Source organism: Acytostelium subglobosum (assembly GCF_000787575.1).
Source record: "Acytostelium subglobosum LB1 DNA, scaffold: scaffold1, whole genome shotgun sequence".
Taxonomy (NCBI): domain Eukaryota; phylum Evosea; class Eumycetozoa; order Acytosteliales; family Acytosteliaceae; genus Acytostelium; species Acytostelium subglobosum.
In genome coordinates, this window is record NW_012236531.1 from 771,438 (window position 1) to 791,206 (window position 19,769).

Consider the following 19,769-nt stretch of genomic DNA (forward strand, 5'->3'; position numbering starts at 1 on the left):
GATTCATATCCATCACTGAATAGGTTGGTAACCATCTGGGGATGTGCTTCCATCTGATGGGAATGGTTGATCTGGAACCCCACTCTTGATCAGATCCCCCAACATTGATAATATACAATTTCTAAGGAGTTGTGACTTTAGGACACAGGAGACGATCACAAGTTGTCCACCAATCTCTCTTTGGTTGGGTTGCAGGAAACCTTGAGATATCAAGGATGTGGTTGCAGGATCAAGTTGATCAAAGATCTTGACATGAGGGAAGCACCGAACATATTGGAGTAGCAACATCTTCTGTTCATCGGGGGCCTGCATAATGTATTCCATCTTGGTTTGTACGGTCGGATAAGAGAGAACTAAAGGGACTAGGCTGTGAGCTTTGAATTGTTGCCATTGATCGAGTTCGACGATCATTGTTGGTGTAAGAAGATTGTTGTCGAGCACCCTTCCACAAAGGTTTGTTAAACCAGCATGACTGTTGATCAAGGGACGAGTTAGAATGTGTCCCCTTGGGAGACAATTGAGAATTATAATAACTTACCCATTAGAGATTGTGAAGATGTCCTCTATAATGGCCGGGTCCACTCTAACCTTTCTTTTTCTCTCGAACTGGTCCATCAACTTGAACACTTCTTCTTTGGTAAAATCCGTTAAAGGGACTTGATCTGTGAATGGCCACACAAAGTCAATTCCTGTGATTCCTGCGCCTAATATGTTGAACGGTCCGATGGTGACACAGCTCTGAATGTAAGTGGATAGTTAGTAACTCATCCCTTTAGAGTAATCAAATGTCCATGCCTAGTCGGTACTGACCCATAACATGAGATCTTGTTTGTTCTGTTTCCAATCTCGGAACTGACCAAGTACTGCACTCCTGAATACAGAATCTGCCTTGAGGATGTGATCAAACTCGTCGATGAATATTACTATACGATTTCCTTGGAACCAACGAATTGAATGTTCATTTCGGTTGAACATGCCGATATGTGTAGTGAAATCAGAGTTCAATACAATGTTGATAGCTGACACAAATCTATGCCAGAACAAATCGATATCCGTGAAAGAGAAAGTTCCATCGAAGGAGAAACTGTTTGGAGAGAGGCCAAATAAGTAATGGTGGCGGAATGACAGACAGACTACTTACTAAATTGGAAGATATCCCTCCTGTTGTAGTATGTGTCGTGTTGTCAGAATGTTGGTAGTCTTTCCAGATGACTTTGGACCATGATAGAGGATAAACTCTCTATTGTGTATCTTCTGAGCCAATCGTGAGATGTCAATGGTCCTCTCCACGTAAAAGTATCTTGTGTTGCGTTCATTTATCTCTATTGCACTATTAATGCAGAATAATGTTGGGATTGATTGTTGTAAATCATTGGGTTCATTATGATAAATGCGAAGTCTGATTCGACCATTGTAAGATGGTTAGAGGGTAGATAGTAGTGTGTCTGATTCCAGTTTGACTGCAGTCTCCAAGCCCTCACTTGACAAACTCAATTGTTCAAGACCAAATGTCTCCTTTCCCTTTCCAATATACATCTTGACTGTATTCGTATTTGAAACAATTGCATCCTTGACATCATCAACACAAAATAATGATTTATCTATTACCAACCTTGCTGGATCTATATTGCTGAGATACATTATCCATATATCCATCTTGAAAGAATAAAGAACGTATATAATGAAAAAATATATATTATATTATATTATTTAATGATATTAATAATTTTTTTGTAGCGTGTTTTTTGGTGGGTGGGCTGGGGCAGCATCATTTGGAATTCTTGGAACTTCCAAATTTTATAGTGATAAGTATCCCTTTTGAGACATGATATGTCATTTTAAGTCCTTCTTTATCTCTAAATCTATACACATAATAATACAATGTCATATCAATCATCAGTTGCAACTGGAACAAATACAGCCAATAATCAAAGTGGAACAGGAACAAACACTACAACATCACCACCTGATTACGCCAATCTTGTTGCCAAGCATGACAATGCAAAGGTCATCGCATCAGTGCTCAACACCATACTACCCAAAGGAGAGGAATCAAGACGAAAGGATGGCCAAGTTGTATGTATACCAACATCATTCATTGTACTTATTAGCAAACACTGACACTGACACTATCTATCTGATATGAATCAAGATATTGGCGATAGTTACACTGAGTCAACAAGGCATTAGGTTCACTGTCGAGGTTGGAAGACAGTATCAGGCGACGGCACTGCTAAAGAAGTCATTGTTTGCAGAGTATATGTTTAATCCACCACCCGAGGAGGATGCCATTGTATTCAAGATCAACCTCTCCATCCTAATGGACTGTCTAAGCATGTTTGGTTCAAACAACAACTCATTCACCGCCATCACAATCATTCAGCGCAGTGGACATCCCTTCACTATACTTCTGGAGGAGAATGGAGTTCAAACAAGTTGCTCACTCAAGACAATGAGTTGTGACAACCCTTTGCTCTTTGAGATCGACTCTTCACCATTCAACAGAGTCTTGGTATCTGTAAGTAGTTGACACCTTGTCAAGGCTGATGCACGTTGATACTGACACTCAATCACTCAAACATAGAGCGACAACCTTTTGGAGGCATTCGGTGAGTTGGACTATTCATCGCAGACTGTCACCATCATACTGTCAGAGACATCAGAGCATAATAGGGATGGTGGCTCACCACCAATGTTCAAGTTGGCAACCAATGGTACATCTGGACAATATACAGTGGAGTACAACGAAGACTTGTTCGAATTCAAGGACTGCAAGCAGACAATATCACATAGCTTCCCATTATCACTGATACAGCCTGCCATTCGTGCATTGGCCGTCACCAACAAGACGAGGATGACGATGAACACTGGTGGTCTACTACATTTCGAGCATCAACTATTGTTCGAGGAGAAGCGATGTCATTTGGTAGAGTTCTACATCGTGGCACAACATCCAGATGAGAATGAGATGCACTTGGGTTGATACATTCCATTCATTCAATATGTACATAAACAAAGACGACAACAATGACAGCGATGACATTCACTATATTGATTAATTGTTTGATATCGAATAGGTTTAATAGCCATTGAAGTTGAATGCAGGGTTCTTGTTGGTCTTGCTGTTCGCGGCATTGGGTTGGTTGGTACCATTGCCATTCGTTTGGGAATAGGAGTTCAGGTCGATGTTGTAGTTTGGTTTGGAGTAGACTGCCGATGGTGATGTAGTCGACTGCTGGCCAGCAGCGCCAGTGCTCTTGTTCGATGGTGTCTGTGGACCACCAGTATTGGAGGTGGTTGGCTTCAGGAGCTGATCAAAGTAATCCTTTGGAGGCTGAGGTTGAGGTTGCTGTGTGTTGTTTACGCCACTATTCATTGGACGAGTAGCTGTTGTTGTTGAAGCTGCTGGCACTGAAGACCATGTAAAGTCGAAATCATTGCCTTTCTGTTGCTGCTGTGGCTGCTGCTTCTGTTGTTGTTGTTGTTGCATTGGTTGCTGTTGCTGGAACTGTGGCTGTTGCTGTTGGAACTGCTTTTGCTGCTGTGGCTGCTGGAACATTGGTTGGAATGGTTGCTGCTGCATTGGCTGTTGCATTGGCTGCTGGGGTCTTTGGAATGGCTGCTGCTGCATTGGCTGCTGCTGGAATGTTTGCTGTTGCATTGGAGATGCTTGTTGTTGGAATGGTTGTTGTTGTTGCTGTTGAGTCCTTCCTTGAGTTGTGGATGGTGTAGCAGTGAAGAGGTCAATCTTATCAAATGATATCTCGTCAATGTTTGCTGCCTTCTTCTGTTGGTTGGCCGTTGAAGGCGCTGATATAAAGTCATCAAACTCATCTTTGAATGATGATGTGTTGTTGTTGGATGTTGCCTGTGGCGCACTGCCACCCAGGCCTCTCTGTTGCTGAGTGGCTGGTGGTGATGAGACAGCACCCTTTGGTGTCCAATCAAAGTCATCAATGAGACTCTGTTTTGGTTGTTGTTGCTGTTGCTGGGGCTGCTGCTGAGACTGTTGCTGTCTTGATGATGATTGAGATGATGTCGACTGTCCAGATGATGATGAACCATTGTCATTCCACTCGACCATATCAAAGAGGTTCTGCTTGCGCGATGGTGTTGGTGTGGAGGCAGGTGAAGAGGTGTTTGAAGTGGAAGGTGATTGATACGATGGAGTGGAGTTGTTGGACATTGGACGAGTTGATGGGTCTGATTGTGAAAGTGGTCGCTGTGGATTGTTGCCGCCACTCCTTGGAGCATTGGAGAATGTTTGCAATCCCTTGCGTCTGGCACCGCCACTTCCACCTCCTCTCATTTCCTCGACTCTGCCCATGACATCATGGATGGATGGACGTTGAGTGGGGTCCGGTGTCAACAGGTACTCGATTAGACTGTGGAAGGCAGGTGAGAATCTCGAGTTGTTTGGGATCTGATATCTGATGTTCATGATGGCCAACGAGCTCTCGAACGGATCGACAAAGAAGGCCATCTTGAACAACAGACAGCCCAAAGCCCAGATGTCCACCTTCTCATTGATCAACTGTCTCTGGTACAGGTCGACCATCTCTGGCGCTCTATAGAACAGTGTTGTGAATGTGTTGATATCGTCCTCGGCCCTAACTCTCTCCGTGTCCACCGAGCAATCAAACACCTTTGTAGTCGCTGAACCAAAGTCACACAACTTATAGCATCCAGAGTTCTCGCAATACAATATGTTCTCAATCTATTTGGTCGTTTGATTGCTCGTTAGTCATTCATTCATTCAATCAATGAGGTGATGGATGTTACCTTGAGATCTCTGTGAGCGATTGGAGGATTCTGATTGTGCAGCTCCATTACGGCGCAGACTGTGTCGGCAAAGATGGCGAGGATCTCACGCTCGGACAGACCATTACGTTCACCTCTATTGTTCATTATATCCAATACACTACCACCTGAGCAGAACTCCAGCAGCATCAACACCTCTGTCTCTCTCTTCTCTCTATTCTCACTAATCTTATGTTCTTCCAATCGTACAATGTTCCTATTATGTTTCAATGATCTCTGTTGCCAACGTTGATGATGGATGTTGTTAGCATGTCTCATCATCATTCAATTCAATCAATCAATCAATATCGATACATACCATTACATTGATCTCATTTTGAATACAATGTAGACGCTCTTTCTCGTGTACAAACATTCTCTTTAGTGCGTACTCTTTGTTGTAGTCATCACGGACTAGATAGACTAGACCAAAGCCACCTTCAGCAATCTTTGTACGCTCAGTATATCTTCGACCATTGATCTCGTAGACATTTCCAGAGACACCCAACATATTACCGGCACGCTCTGACAAGTATCTCTTCTTCTCTGCCAGATTCAATGTGTTGATCTTCTCCGACGCTGCCTCGAACATGCTATTGCCAATCTCGAATATCTTGTCCATTGTTGTTATTTAATAATATAGATGACAACTAATAATACAATATATATATATATAATTAATAATAGTTGAAAATAATGTAATGGTTGTTGTTGTTTGGACGGAGTCCGTCGGTATCACACTCTGTTTGAGAGTTGGACACTTCTGTTTCTGTTTCAGTTGCCACCTGGTTGGATGTGTGAGGTGGTCCCAATCTGAGATCATTGAAGCAAAATGATAAAAAAGAATGTTGCAAAGTTATGATTCAGCCAACTGACATCAGAGACGTTCAATCGATTAGTGAGATCATTTGGAAAGTCAGACAAAGTCAAACACAATAATAAAAATTTATATTACCTTACCCAGATAATATAAATTATTACCTTACCCAGGTAATATAAATTTTTATACCCAGATATTATTTATTATTATCATAGGATAGACATATATAATAAGAATAGTACAACCCTGAAATAATGTTTCATTTATTCTTCGTTGTGATCAATCAAATATCTACACACACTCACACACATTCGTCAGTGTGTAATGGTGAACACGCGTAAAGTGTGTGTTGGAGGGGTTGCGTTGAGTTGTGTGCGAGTGTTTCATTCAATCATCATTCATTCAAACATTCATCATTAGTTCATTCATTCATACATTCAATCATTGGTTCATAGATATAAAACTATGTTGTCACCATTGCTGAGACTATCACCAACGTTGAAGCCAACTGTTGTTGCTTCAAACTCTGTTGGACGCTTTGCAATCTCTGCATTGAGATTGAATAACAACAACAATGTTGGCAGCAGCAACAGCAGCAGCAACAGCAATATATCAAATATTATTGGAAATGTGACAGCCGAGTCAATGAGATCATCACAATCACCGATGATCACATCCACTTTGCCATTCTCACTCACTCAGGCCAACTATCTAAAGGACTATCAACTCTACAGTTTCAGCAGTCGCGATTCAAATGCAAGATTCTATTCCACTGGTGTGGAGCAACAGCAGCCTCCAAAGCAACAGCAGCAACAGAAGGAGGAGCAGAAGGATCAGAAACAGGAGCAACAGCAACAACAGGATCAAGAAGGACAGACTGAGACAGTCAAGAAGCCATTCTCATTCACAAGGACCATCCTCATGCTCTCTGGTGCTGCCTTCATCTCTTCATTCGCCTACCTCTCATACAATGGTCGCGACATCAAGGTGCGTAGTATGATTTATTGATTGATTGAACGAGTAAGTGGCGCTAACATGGACTCCCACTTCCTCCACACACACTGGAACTATTCCAAACAATCAATCAATCAATTAGTTTGAATATTTGAAACGTATTCCATTCAGATTCACATCACATATCTGGGGCAAGATTGCTAATATTCACTTGCCAATGTCATTGAGAGAACCAATTTATGGAACTTATTCAAGGTTGTTTGGAGTCAAGATCGATGAGGCTGAGAAGCCAATGAAGGAGTATCCATGTCTGGCAGAGTTCTTTTGCCGACGACTAAAGCCAGGCGCAAGACACATTGACTACAAGGCACCACTGACCAGTCCAGTCGACGGCAAGGTCATCTATTATGGCGAGGTCAACGACGACACGCTGGAGCAGGTCAAGGGCATCTCATACTCGCTGCGCCAATTCCTGGGCGATGACGAGATGAAGACACTCAAGGACAAGAACCTGTATCACGTCGGCATCTACCTGTCGCCTGGCGACTACCACGGCATCCACAGTCCATGCGAGTGGACCATAGACAACAGATACCACTATCCAGGCTACCTCTTCCCCGTTGCCAAATTCGCCGTTGACAACATCAAAGGACTCTTTGCACTCAATGAGCGTGTCGTCCTCGGAGGTCGTTGGAAGCATGGATACTTCTCGCTCACTCCAGTTGGTGCATCCAATGTTGGTACCATTGTAATGGACTTTGATAAGGTAATTATTGATTGAATTGATTTGATTGATTGGATTTGATTGATTGAGTGCTCACTCACTGACACAATCACATGTATATTTTAGGAGTTGATGACGAATGATCAAAAGGACAAGGCAACTGGAACTTATTATTATCATAGATCATTCAGCAGACCTATTCAACAGAAGAAGGGAGAGGAGTTGGCATTCTTCAAGATGGGTTCGACAGTGGTGATGATATTCGAAGTGCCAAAGAACCAAAAGTTTGAATTCAATCTAACTCCAGGTCAAACTGTTATACTTGGAGAGAGTATTGGTGAGATTGTCAAGAAGTAATCGTATCATATCATATATATATTAATAACATTAACATCAAACAATGTCCTTAATGGACCGACATTTATACAGTGTGTTGGGGGGGTAACATCGATCGGGGCCTTGAAAGCGATAATGTGTGTTTTGTGTTGTGTTTGATGGTGGGGGAAGACTTGTTTCCGTTGGGGAAGTTACCCAAACACACACATTTTTAATGATTTTTGCACTGAGTATTTGTTTGAATTTGATTGTTTACAGGACCCACCTCCATCACGAGGCAACTTTTGATGCCTGCCCACTCTGTTCCACATTCATCCCTTCTACTATTACTACAATTATTTACCATTACTATCATTACTATTACTACTACTCTATTGCCACTACCTCATCTTCACTCACTCACTCACTCACTCACCTCAATTAATCAATCAATCAGACTGATCAATCGATCGAGATATATGATAAAGTGTTGCAATAATTGACAACAACGACGAATATTCAAACGAGAAAGAGTAGAAACAGGGAGTAGGAACACACATATACATATACACATATACACCCGACAGTTATGGAGTCATGGCTACGCATACTAGGATGGATTGAATTCATCTTGGCACTGCTGGTGCTCATCTTCATAGGCTTTGTCATCTATGTTATAGCCAAGTATAGACATCTAGAGTTCAACAAGTACTGGAGGTCTAGGACATTGGTCAGTGGAGCTGGTTTCATCTGGGTGGTATGTCATCTCGTCTCATCATCTCGTCTCATTCCTTCCATCTTCCATCACTCACTCATACATTGTCTGGACATTATAGCTTGCATTGCTTCTAGGTAATCAATTCCTTTGGCTTCCGGATGGAGGTCTATTTGGATCCAGCACAGACAAGTACAAGTACCTGTGTAGTCTACACCTATTCTTTACAGTTGGCAGCTTTGAGCCACTGTTCTTTGTTGTATTCCTATTCATGTTTATGTCAAAGACGAGGTATGTGTAACATTCAATCAATCAATCTAATCAACCAATCATATGATCTGACCCCAAAATATTTATACTGATCTGATCCAGCCAATCCAATAGCTACAAAAGGAGTTCATTGTATATTGACGATCCAAACTATTATGTTATGAAGAGGTCGATATTGGCTACGATTCCAGTGACTGTGGCGCACATTGCCATTCTGATCATTGCATCTGCTGGCGTCACATCGCCATCGTCCGAGTTTTGGAACTCGTACAGCGACAGCGAATCAAAGTGCGTCGTTCCAATCATATCAACTGCAGTCTTTGCCATATTCTATGCCATCTTTCTATTCTTCTTCTGTAGGTCGTTAACTTACTATCATCATTCATTCATTCGCTCATTCACTAACTCTCCATCGATCAATCAATCAATCAATCAAAGTATTAATATCAAGCAGGTTCACGCGATCACTGATGAACAAGAACCTCATCAGCAGAGTTAGACTTTCCTCTGCATGCTTTGTAGTACTTCCACCTCTGGAGATAGTCATACGTATACTTGTCTTTGTCCTCAAGATCCAGGTAAGTCATTTCAAGAATGATTGATTGATAGCAAAATAGGTAGGATTGAGAGACTGACACGACACATCTGGACATGTAGGATAAGACACAGGCACTATTCCATGCATTCTTCTTAGTGGATATTATAGTGATATTCGTTGCCATCACCGAGTTTGCATTGTTCCCAGTGTTGGACTCTATTGGCTTCACAGTTTCCTTCCAAGGATTCTCGACGATCAAGAACTATAGATTGAACTATGAGCATATCGACGAGAAGGACATCATCTCCTCTGTACATACATCATCCTCAGGAGCATCGCCTGGTGGTGCCGACCTGAAGTATCAGGACGCAGCTTCACCTAAATCACATATTACAACACAGCAGAAGCAGGCACTGAAGCAGAAGATACTTCAATCGCAGCAACAACAACAGAATGATAACAACAACAACAACAACAATGCTGGCGGAGGTGGTGGTGTAGAGATGGATAGATTCAAAAAGAATAAGCTAATCGATCGTGTCAAGGATACAGAGGAGAGCAGGAACAGTGTACCTTCGCCACTGTCCTCGTCAACATCAAGATCATCATCGCCACCACAGTCATTGCTGCTTAGCAATCAACAACAACAACAACAACAACCACCACAACCAGTGATTGGCTCTGTCTCTTCAACATCGTCAACGTCGTCGCACGAGCGCAAGAAGTCGAGACGATTCTCGATATCGATCAACCGCAAGAAGAGCAGCACATCGCCCGAGTCGCCCAACCTGACGCCATTGTCCACATCGCCATCAACCTCACCCACCAGCCGCATACTCCAGCCCACGCCAGTCGACGACTTCAAGAGTCAACTGATGAAGTACTCCCAGAACCAAAGGTTCTAGGACCTCCCCAAGGCCTGCAAGGTATCGACTAATCAATCTATATTATATACGCATTGCATCCTCCATTAAATGTCCACATCCGGATGGACATGTTATAAGTAACATCAAGCAGCAAGACCCAAGTTGAATGAGAGGAATGGTTTACATTTAGTTCATTTGAAGTATCCCTATTAGCATTTGCTAGGTTGTCAAGACTTAACGTTGACCAATAGAGGTTGACTACTTGTTGTTGTTGTTGTTTGGCTGGTTGGACTTGTGATGATGATGTTGTTGTTGATGTTGTTGTTGTTGGAGTTGACATAAGGTACCATAGATACTAATGGATATCATTGGCCTTGGAAGTCATAAATTGATTGTACATCTCCATGTTCCTTCGTAATATATCCTCACATGGTCCAAGCAGCCGGTTAAATCGTTGTCTATCCATCTCGACACACTTGGTGACACCGACCGACGTGACGGTGGCCGCACGCGGACGATCCAGTAAAAGGGCAATCTCTCCAAAGTAGTCGCCACTGTGCAATCGTCTTGAGACCTCTTCCTCGACATCTCCCTTCTTCTTGGTCACCTTGACCTCGCCCTCGACAATGATGTAGAACTTGTCGCCCGAGTCGCCCTCCCGTACAATGATCTCGCCACTCTGGAATGTACAGGGCTCCAGTGCATCGGCCAAACTAACACGTTCATACTTCTCCAGATGTTTCAATATTGACACATGCTCCAAGAACTCCTCATACAGTCTTCTCTTTCTCATTGTAGTGTCCATCAAGATTGTTCTATAGGATATCCTATCAATGGCCCAAAGTCTACAATCTGTTCTTGCCTAATGTAGTTGTAGTTGTTGAGTTAGTGAGAGGGTCAGGGGCAGGGCCTACAACAACATAACTTACAATTACTGTTGCAGCTCTTGGACTACCATAGATCAAAGCCAGCTCACCAAAGCTACCGCCTTCGTAAACATCCATTACGTGGAGTGGTGGTTGATTCTGTTGGTTCACATAGATGTCGCATTGGCCAATGTCCACGACGTAGAAGTTGTCACCCTTGTCGCCCTGACGTATGATTACATCGCCAGCCTTATAGTTGACCTCAAACATTGCGGCAAACACAGAGTTGCGTTCCTCCTCCTCCAGATGATTGAATAGGATGTTCTTTTGCAGCGCCTGTTGCAAACGCTGCTGTGTCTCACCCGACTTTGGCACGTTTGTGATGGTTCCAACGGGTTTGTCGCCGAGTGGCTCACTACTGATGGCGCCTCTCCTCTTTCTAATTATATTATCTCCATTGTGGTGATGTTCACCGTCGCCTCCCCCTGTTGTACTATTCGCCTTCTCTGTCGCTTGTTGATTAGATCCAGTTGTCATTTTCATTTTCCAGTTGTCTTCTTGGGACATCTATTTACTCCTGTCCTTGTGTGTGTGGGTGGTATGTATTATGCTGGTTGCTGGATGTCGCTGATGCTGCTGCTGACCCAAGGTGAGGATGGAGTGTTGTCTATTTATCTTTGTTATTTTGTCGTCTTGTGATTTAGACTCTGTACATAGTATTTATATAAATAATAAATACACTCTTTTCTTTTCTTATCTCTATCTGAGTGTATGTCTTTGGAAAGAAGAATCTAAATGATGAGATTGGTCAATCAACGATATACCAGGCCATCCAGGGTATTGATTGTAAAGTGAAGTGTGTGTGAGTACATCATTATTCATCTTGTTCTTGCATTGATTAATTAGGGTCGTAGTAGTTGTATAATTATTGTTTGTTTGTTGGTTTGTTTACACCCGATGTGTGTGGGTATGATATTGTTGATTGTGATGATGATGTTGATGTTGATGATGATGATGACAAGTGATCACCTTGGTATAGATTGATTGATTGATTGTTCGCTCGGTGACTGAGTGAGAGGGGTATTATTCAGTCCAACAACCTACATCAAATAATTAATCTCTGTTGAGTGTGTGCTGTTTGGAATTAACTACAAACACCCCTACTACTTGTATGTGTGTATGTTTTTCAATTATCTATTTATTGCGATAGAGAGAGAAAGAGAGAGAGAAGAGATGAATGTTTATGTACATATATGTACACAACCAACTACCCCTTTTGAGGATAAGGTGAATGTGTCTGTGTGTATTGTGTGTGCTCAATGAGGGGAGCACTCCCCCCACACACCACCGTTCTAAATCAAACTTATTCCTTTTTATGGTCTTTTTTCAAGGGATTGGGTCGAGGAGTTTGTTTTGAACTTTATTGTTGTTGTGTTGGTCCATGTTTTTTGATGGATAAGGAAGAACGACACGGTGTGTGTGTGTGTGGACGGAGGGATGTGTGATGATGGTGTTGGCAAAGTCCAATGCAAAGGGGATAGATGGTTACTACTACCAGTGCATGCTGCTACTACAACTACTACAACTTGTGTCAGTCATGAACGGTATCATCTTACAATCGCTTGTTTTAGGCAAAGAGAGCCTTGATCTCTTTGGTCACGAGTCCAGACAGCTGTGCGTCAGAGGACTTGACATCGAAACAGGCCACGCCATCTCTCTCTTTGACCAACATGGCAATGTGCTGTGACGCTGTCGTCTTGGCATAGAACGACACGGTGGATCCAGAGGCATGCATCTGCACCACCTCGAACTGCATGCGCTCGTGCAGACGATCGATGCAAACCTGGAGTGCGACGCCTGGAACCTTGACCGAGCTGGGGAACAGCTGGGCAGACTCTTTCTGGAGTATCTCGGCAAACTTGTCCTTGGACAGCTTGACGCCGACGATGAACAGCTGGATGGGAGTGGACACTTCGAATGTGACGCTGACGTCGGGCGAGGATGATGGGGTGGCGGTGAGTGTAAAGGCCACGTTGTGGAGGCCGGCATTGATGATGTTGGAAACGGTGAGCACAAGGTTGACGACGGTCGAGGATCCAGCCTCGAGCACACCAACATCGTTCTCTGTGTTGTTGACGGTCACTCCCTCGGTTGGTGTGACGACCAGCTTCACATCGGACATGTCTTCGTCGCTCTTGTTCAGCAGCTTGAGTGTAAGTTTGAGTTGTTGTGGGTTGTCACCAGCGCGCAAGTCGTTGGTGATGGTGAAGAACTCGTTCTCTGAGAGGTTGGCAACTGGTACAAAGGTCAATGGCTTCTTGGCGGGGGCAGCTGGTGCAGCTGGTTTTTGCTCGCCAGCGGCAGCACCCTTGGCACCCTTCTTTGTTCTCTTTCCATCGGCTCCACGTGGACCCTTCACCTCTGGTGATGTGAGCTCAGTGTAGTTTGGTGCCTGTCTGCTGGCCTGCTTCTTGGCTCTATCGGCGGCCTCTCTCTCGCGCTCACGGTCTCTGATGATATCGGTGCGATGACGGTTGACGGGTAGCACGTCGCTGGCGCTCAATGGTTCATCCAAGCTGATGGCACTCAGTGCATCGGTCTTGGCCTTCTGGCGACGATCCTCCTCGCTGTCCGAATCCTTGGCGCCCTCAGGCATCTCGGTGGTGGTGTCAATGTTGAACACCTGCTGCTTCTTCCTTGAGGTCTTCTTCTTCTCGAGCGAGTCAAGACGTCCTCCAACAATGACTGGTCCCAAGTTCTCTGGGAGCTTGGCCACTGGAATGTGAGTGGGCTCATCTGGGTCCATGTGAGGCGATGACTTGGCTGAACCGCGGTTGCCAAGCATGTATGGGTTGTTTGCCTGTCTCTTGAGTCTCTCCTCTTTCTGCTTCTCCAAGTCGTCCTTGTTGAATGACTTGTTGGAGGCGGTCTCATCGTCCGAGTCGGCGTACTTGCCAAAGATCTCGCTGTCTGACTCGTCGCTCTCCTCCATCTCTTGCAGCTTGGGATCGTTGATCCAAGCGTCCAGGTCCAGTCCCTCGGGTACTGGTACCTTGCGCTGAGCCTTTGGTGCCACTGGGTTGAGTGCCTCGGTGAACAAAGAGACGAGCTCGCTGGCAATGTTGGTGCCTTGGTCCTTGGTGGTGAGGTAGAACTTCAAGATCTCATTGACAAGACAAGCGCGCTCCTGAACGTCGATGTGGATGCTCTGGGTGAACAGGGGCAGTCTGGTCTGCAGCACGTTGACGCACTGATCCACGGTCTCTTGGGAGATTGGCTCGACCTCAAAGGTGGTGGTCTGCTCGGAGAAGTCGACAGCAACGTCCTCGCTGCTGGCCGAAGCGATAGCGTGGGCAAAGATCTTGAGAGTGTTCTGCATGTACACGCTCTGGATGTGGGCGGGCAAGACAGAGACACGGGGCTGCAAGAAGGCCTCGAGTGAGGCCAGTGGCTCGTTGACGTAGTTGGCAAACTCTCCAACGATCCAGGCGGCGGCGTACAACACCTCACAGATGCCGTCCTCCTTGGGATTGGCCATCAGCTTGGGGTTCTTGAGCAGGTTGATCATGGCCTTGGCGGCGTAGGCACGCACCACCTTGACACGGATCACCACGTCGAGGATCTGCGAGGCGATCAGCTTGCCGTGCAGGGTCTCGGTGATCTCGGACAACTTGCAGAGCACGTTGATGTACCACTCAAAGTCGGTGATGTACTGGTAGGTGCCGAGCGAGCAGAGCTCGATGACCTTCTCGACGATCTTGTCCTTGTATGTGCCCTCGGACGTCTCGATGTGGTTGAGCAGCTTGATGACAATCTCGTGGATGTTCTTCTTGTTGACCATTCCTGAGAGCAGGTCGAGTGCACGAACACGGATCGACATATCCTCGTCGTCGAGACAGTTGAGCACGAGCTCGCGGTGCTCCGACACGGCCTTGGGATGGATCTTCATGATGTTGTTCAGAGCGAGCAGACCCAGGTACTTGAGGTTGGGGTCGTGGTGCTCAATCAACGTTCTGAGCTTGGAGATACAGAGCTTCATCAGGGGGATGTTGTCGCTGATGCCAGTGATCGAGGTCTGGATGCACTCGAAAAGGAGAGACATGGACGACGAGGTGTTGATGATGTTGGTCAGTGGGTCGACCAACTTCTTGGCGAGTCTAGGCTCGAGTGGGATCAACGCGGCGAACAACTTGACAATCTTGATGAACATCCAATAGTTGGTCGTGCTGTTTGTCAATATCTTGAAGAGTACTGGTGCGAGGGTAAGGTAGTTCTTTGGGTTCTTCCTTGCGAGCTCGCATATCACGTTCACTGCACAGGATACAACTGATGGCTCTGGGTCCTCGAGCTTCTCCTTGAGCTTGGGGAATGCTGGTCTTAGTGACTCGGGGTAGCGCAGGAACACCTTGTACATGACGGTGATGGAGCGCTTGAGGATGTGTGTCTTTTGGGTGGACATGAGTGTGACGAGATCGTTGGCCAAGTCACGTGCGAGGTCTGGTGTACAGATGTTTGACAGACAGTTCAATGCGAGGTATGCCTCGTATTGGTTCTGTGACAAGAAGTCCTTCCTAATCTGGTTGGTGGCCAATGTAATGACCTCAGTACCTTCATTGAATGACTGTGATGCTGCCAAATAACCAATTCTCTTTGATGAGAACTTAATGCTGCTCATCACCTCGACAACATTGAATGATGCCCATCCAATATCATATCCTAACATTGAAAGCTATATATGTTTGTTGTTTGTTAGTTATATGATTGATTGAATGATTGATTGAATGAATGATTGAATGAATCATACATAGGTCAACTTCTGGACGGCCAATGTCTTCTTGGTCATATCACCTCTCAACTCTTGTTTGATCTCTTGAATGCAGGTGCTGATGAACTTCTCCTCATTCTTCTTGTGATTACGAATGCCTCTAACGAGGTCTGCTAAAGTTCTCTCAAACATATTAAATTAGTTTGTTTGATAGACTATATCAGAACAAGTTATATATATATATATAATAAAAAGAGATATATATAAAGTTATGTTATACAAATACAAATGAATGAATGAGAGTATGACTTTGACCAGACTTATTAGTTGAGTGCAAGGTGGTCAGCAACATCTCCTCTTTCATGAGGATTCAAAGGAAAAAGAAGAAACTCCAAAAAATGGGATATTTTTTGATTTTGATTCAAAAACTGATGGACCAAAAGTTGATCATCGGACGACACATTGACTGAATTAAGTCAACAATAATATTTGTAGATTATAACAATGATGGTGTTGTTATAATATAACTTTAATTAATACATTTCTTTCCTTTTGTGGACAATGCATGTGCATGATCTTTAGAGCTGATTGGCTGAACCAACTGGTTTCTTGCCCTTCCTGAAGAATCCTCCGAGGTTGCGATGGTAGGCCTTGTTGTGGAATTTGACATCACCACGAAGTATTCTGGTGATGGCCAGCTTGATAAAGTCCATTGGGATGAACCAGATGATGCACCAGATCCATGTGGCAAGTGCATAGCCCCAGCCACAGCCTCTAAAGTCGGTCTGGCCATTGTGTGGATAGCCATTGAAGCCGTACACGCCAATGAATGTGGCCACGACCTGGCTCAGCACAAAGGCGATGGACATGAGTGCGCCTGGACGCTCAAAGTAGCAGAAGCCCTGTGAACGCGACACAAAGATCGTCGCCAGACCACTGATGGACACTTGCAGGTACATGATGCCACGCAGCTCGTCGGCAGTGAGCTTGACGAGGCCAAAGTGGTCTTGGAACCAGGTCGAGTTGTTGAGAATGGCAAAGAAGACGATCGAGGACACCATCAGGTACACGCCGTAGGACAGCGCCATGATGAAGATCTCCTTGAGGTCCCAGCGATCGGGTGTGTTCCTGGGTCTCACACGATCCTTGGCGATCGTGAGCATGGTACCGTCGTTTAAGATGGCGATGATGACAGTTGCCAGCGTGGGGAAGAGGAAGCCCCAGCCAATGGTAAGGATGCCAAAGGTCAGACAGATTCTCACGGTGGCCGACACAGAGTAGATGACGTAGTTCCTCATACGCTGGAAGATCTTACGCGATGAGATGATGGCGTCAATGATCACACTCAGACCGGCAGAGGTCAGGACAATGTCGGATACGGAGCGGGCAGCATCGGTGGCGCCAGCGACAGCGATACCAATGTCGGCCTTCTTGAGTGCGGGTGCGTCGTTCACACCATCGCCAGTCATACCAACGACGTGCTTGCGCTTCTGCAACGAGTGAACGACCTTGTACTTGTGCTCTGGCCACATCTCGGCGAAACCATCGGCCATCTCGATCAGGTCGGATCCCTTCATGCCCAGGTCATTGTTCTTGAGTGATGGCACGGTGAACAGGTTGCCACCCATTCCTAGACGACGTGCGGTCTCCTTGGCGATGGCCAACTGATCACCAGTGATCATCTTGACACGCACACCCATCTCAAGGGCACGCTTGATGGTGTCCTCAGTGTCGTGGCGGGGTGGATCAAACAAGGGAATTAACGCAATGAATCTCCAGTTCTTGAACTCTGGCGCATCATCTGCACGCGACACACCCAGTGATCTGTATCCACGCTCGGCCAAGTCGTCGATGGCCTTGTTAATGTCGTCGCCCAGCTCGCCCTTGTTGTATGATTGGTCCAGGATGATCTGTGGGGCACCCTTGGCCGTCTTGTATTGCTTGCCCTCTGGACCCTCGACCAGTCCCATGGCCTTCTTGTCGACTGGGTTGAATGGGTAATGCTTGATGATCTTGTGCTCGGCGTAGTTGAGTGATTGGAAGTTCTCGTGGGCATAGTTGGTGGTGGCCACATCGATGGCGTCGCGGTCATCTCCTTCAGAGCACGCCAGGTAGGCCGCAAACACTGCTTCCTCAACTGTGGCACCGCCAAAGCAGATTGGAGTGTCAACTGTGAGCACGTTGAGGGTGAGTGTGCCGGTCTTGTCGGAGCACAGGATGTCCATGCCGGCCAACTCCTCGATGGCAGTCAGTCTAGAGACGATGGCCTGTTTCTTGGACAGCTGAGTGGCACCAATGGCCATTGTCACAGAGAGCACAGTAGGCATGGCAATTGGAATGCCACCCACCAACAGGACCAGGGCATTGCTGATGGTCTCACAGTCACGGATGCCGCTGCAGGGTGCCTTGCGTGCGACAAACTGGACGACCAGCTCGATGATGACCCAAACGACGATGAAGGTGATACAGAACACACCAATGTTTCGCAGGACGATCTGGAGATGTCCGTGGCTCTCGGTCTCCTGGACGAGGTTGGCAGCACGACCAAAGAAGGTGTTGACTCCAGTGGAGGTGACAACACAGGTGGCTTCACCTTGCTTCATTGATGAGCCGGAGTAGACCTCATCGCCGACGTTCTTGTTGACGGGTAGGGACTCGCCTGTCAGTGATGACTGGTCGACCTTGACGGCCTCGCACTGCATCACACGACAGTCGGCAGGGATGACAGCACCTATCTTGAGCATGATCACATCGCCAGGTACCAGCGTCGTGCTCGGTACCGCTTCCCATTTGCCCTCTCGCAGTACTCTTGAGCTGGACACCAGTGAGTTCTTCAATGCCTCGACGGCGTTACCGGCAGTATGCTCCTCAAAGTAACCAATTGTGGCGTTCATCAACAACAGACCACAGATCAGGGCAAAGTCGGCATAGTCCAACAAGATAATCGATACAATAGCGGCAATCTCCATTGTCCATGACAATGGATTCCACATGAATGACAAGAACTCTAGAATAGGGTATCTCTTGACATCTGGAATCTGGTTTGGTCCATATTGTGCGGTCCTGGAACGATTGATTGAGTTAGTTATGAATGATCACTCAAAGGGAGCAAAATACATACCTCTCTGCAACTTCGGCATTGGTCAGACCATTGGAGTTGGCCTTGAGCTCCTCGAGGATGGCTTGGATGGGCTTCTGTCCCTCTTTCTTGCGCTCGAGGGTCTTCCTGTAGTTCTCTTCCTTGGCGCGAGCCTTGTCAATTTCCTCTCCTGTGGGTGCGTCAAAGAGTTGGCGACGCAGTGGCGTTCTGAATGACTTGCGATAGTCATTCGAGTTGGTGGTGGTTGTCACTGATCTGATGTTGACCTCAGTGGTTTCGCGTGGCAACTCCAAACTACTTGACAGTGGTCTTCCATTATTATTATTGTCATTTCCACCATCTGGCGACGAGGATGATGGTAAATTTATTGAGAGCTCTCCAGAGGCACCCTCATCTCCACCGCCCAATGGCTTCATGTCTATTTCAACAGACATTGGTGTGATACTATTATCATTATTATGTCCAGTCATTCTCTCTCTTTGTTATTGAGATATTTGATCGGAGATCTGATAATAATATTGATTGATAATTGAGTTGATTGATTGACTTTAGTTATACTATGATACTACTACAGATAATAATAAGTACAATAGAGTGTCATTGAATGAATGAATGAATGATATTAAGCAAAGTGAATGATTTAGATTGATTCAATCAATGGACAATAAGGTTGTTCTTTAAATAACTTGTGGCCTTGTTAGTTGGTGGTCTCCATCGAGATGGGTGTCTTACATTCATTCATTCATTCATCTTCATTCATTACTGCCTAGCACACATTCATACGTTTCACAACCTCTAAGCTAGCTGGAAATCCCTGGCTGCATAATGTCCAGTTCTGTGACACCCACCCAGTGATTGATTGAATGATTGATTGATTGATGTGCATAGAGAGAGAGAGGGAGTGAGTGACTGGCAGTCGTTTGGTTCTATCGAAGGCCTTGATCAATGTCTGAAGTATGCTCTAGTTGCCGTTGCCTGAATGCATGGAGTGCTTCTGAAGGTCACATGTGAGTCCAGGGTGGTTGATGTTATTTGT

General features: G+C 45.5%; 8 protein-coding genes across 8 annotated transcripts; 3 read left to right on the top strand and 5 right to left on the bottom strand.

The window, feature by feature from the left end:
- Positions 1–12: 12 nt before the first annotated feature.
- Positions 13–615, bottom strand: SAMD00019534_003220 (hypothetical protein; the record flags this gene model as incomplete). The annotated part of the gene is made up of 2 exons (XM_012903755.1): positions 13–472; positions 539–615. The coding sequence occupies 2 exons, from the start codon at positions 613–615 to the stop codon at positions 13–15; spliced, it is 537 nt and encodes a 178-aa protein (XP_012759209.1).
- A 1,266-nt stretch (positions 616–1,881) lies between these two features.
- Positions 1,882–2,983, top strand: SAMD00019534_003230 (hypothetical protein; the record flags this gene model as incomplete). The annotated part of the gene is made up of 3 exons (XM_012903756.1): positions 1,882–2,076; positions 2,153–2,518; positions 2,585–2,983. 3 exons carry the CDS (start codon positions 1,882–1,884, stop codon positions 2,981–2,983), a joined length of 960 nt encoding a protein of 319 aa, XP_012759210.1.
- A 96-nt stretch (positions 2,984–3,079) lies between these two features.
- SAMD00019534_003240 (hypothetical protein) lies at positions 3,080–5,422 on the bottom strand (the record flags this gene model as incomplete). The annotated part of the gene is made up of 3 exons (XM_012903757.1): positions 3,080–4,717; positions 4,783–5,037; positions 5,120–5,422. The coding sequence occupies 3 exons, from the start codon at positions 5,420–5,422 to the stop codon at positions 3,080–3,082; spliced, it is 2,196 nt and encodes a 731-aa protein (XP_012759211.1).
- A 663-nt stretch (positions 5,423–6,085) lies between these two features.
- On the top strand, positions 6,086–7,655 carry SAMD00019534_003250 (hypothetical protein; the record flags this gene model as incomplete). The annotated part of the gene is made up of 3 exons (XM_012903758.1): positions 6,086–6,607; positions 6,717–7,340; positions 7,425–7,655. 3 exons carry the CDS (start codon positions 6,086–6,088, stop codon positions 7,653–7,655), a joined length of 1,377 nt encoding a protein of 458 aa, XP_012759212.1.
- Positions 7,656–8,202: 547 nt separating this feature from the next.
- Positions 8,203–10,041, top strand: SAMD00019534_003260 (hypothetical protein; the record flags this gene model as incomplete). Its single annotated transcript, XM_012903759.1, has 5 exons — positions 8,203–8,370; positions 8,450–8,619; positions 8,713–8,954; positions 9,037–9,176; positions 9,256–10,041. 5 exons carry the CDS (start codon positions 8,203–8,205, stop codon positions 10,039–10,041), a joined length of 1,506 nt encoding a protein of 501 aa, XP_012759213.1.
- Positions 10,042–10,229: 188 nt separating this feature from the next.
- Positions 10,230–11,405, bottom strand: SAMD00019534_003270 (hypothetical protein; the record flags this gene model as incomplete). Its single annotated transcript, XM_012903760.1, has 3 exons — positions 10,230–10,293; positions 10,359–10,864; positions 10,932–11,405. The coding sequence occupies 3 exons, from the start codon at positions 11,403–11,405 to the stop codon at positions 10,230–10,232; spliced, it is 1,044 nt and encodes a 347-aa protein (XP_012759214.1).
- Positions 11,406–12,495: 1,090 nt separating this feature from the next.
- On the bottom strand, positions 12,496–15,825 carry SAMD00019534_003280 (hypothetical protein; the record flags this gene model as incomplete). Its single annotated transcript, XM_012903761.1, has 2 exons — positions 12,496–15,597; positions 15,673–15,825. The coding sequence occupies 2 exons, from the start codon at positions 15,823–15,825 to the stop codon at positions 12,496–12,498; spliced, it is 3,255 nt and encodes a 1,084-aa protein (XP_012759215.1).
- Positions 15,826–16,211: 386 nt separating this feature from the next.
- On the bottom strand, positions 16,212–19,203 carry SAMD00019534_003290 (hypothetical protein; the record flags this gene model as incomplete). Its single annotated transcript, XM_012903762.1, has 2 exons — positions 16,212–18,696; positions 18,755–19,203. 2 exons carry the CDS (start codon positions 19,201–19,203, stop codon positions 16,212–16,214), a joined length of 2,934 nt encoding a protein of 977 aa, XP_012759216.1.
- Between the last annotated feature and the right edge of the window lie 566 nt (positions 19,204–19,769).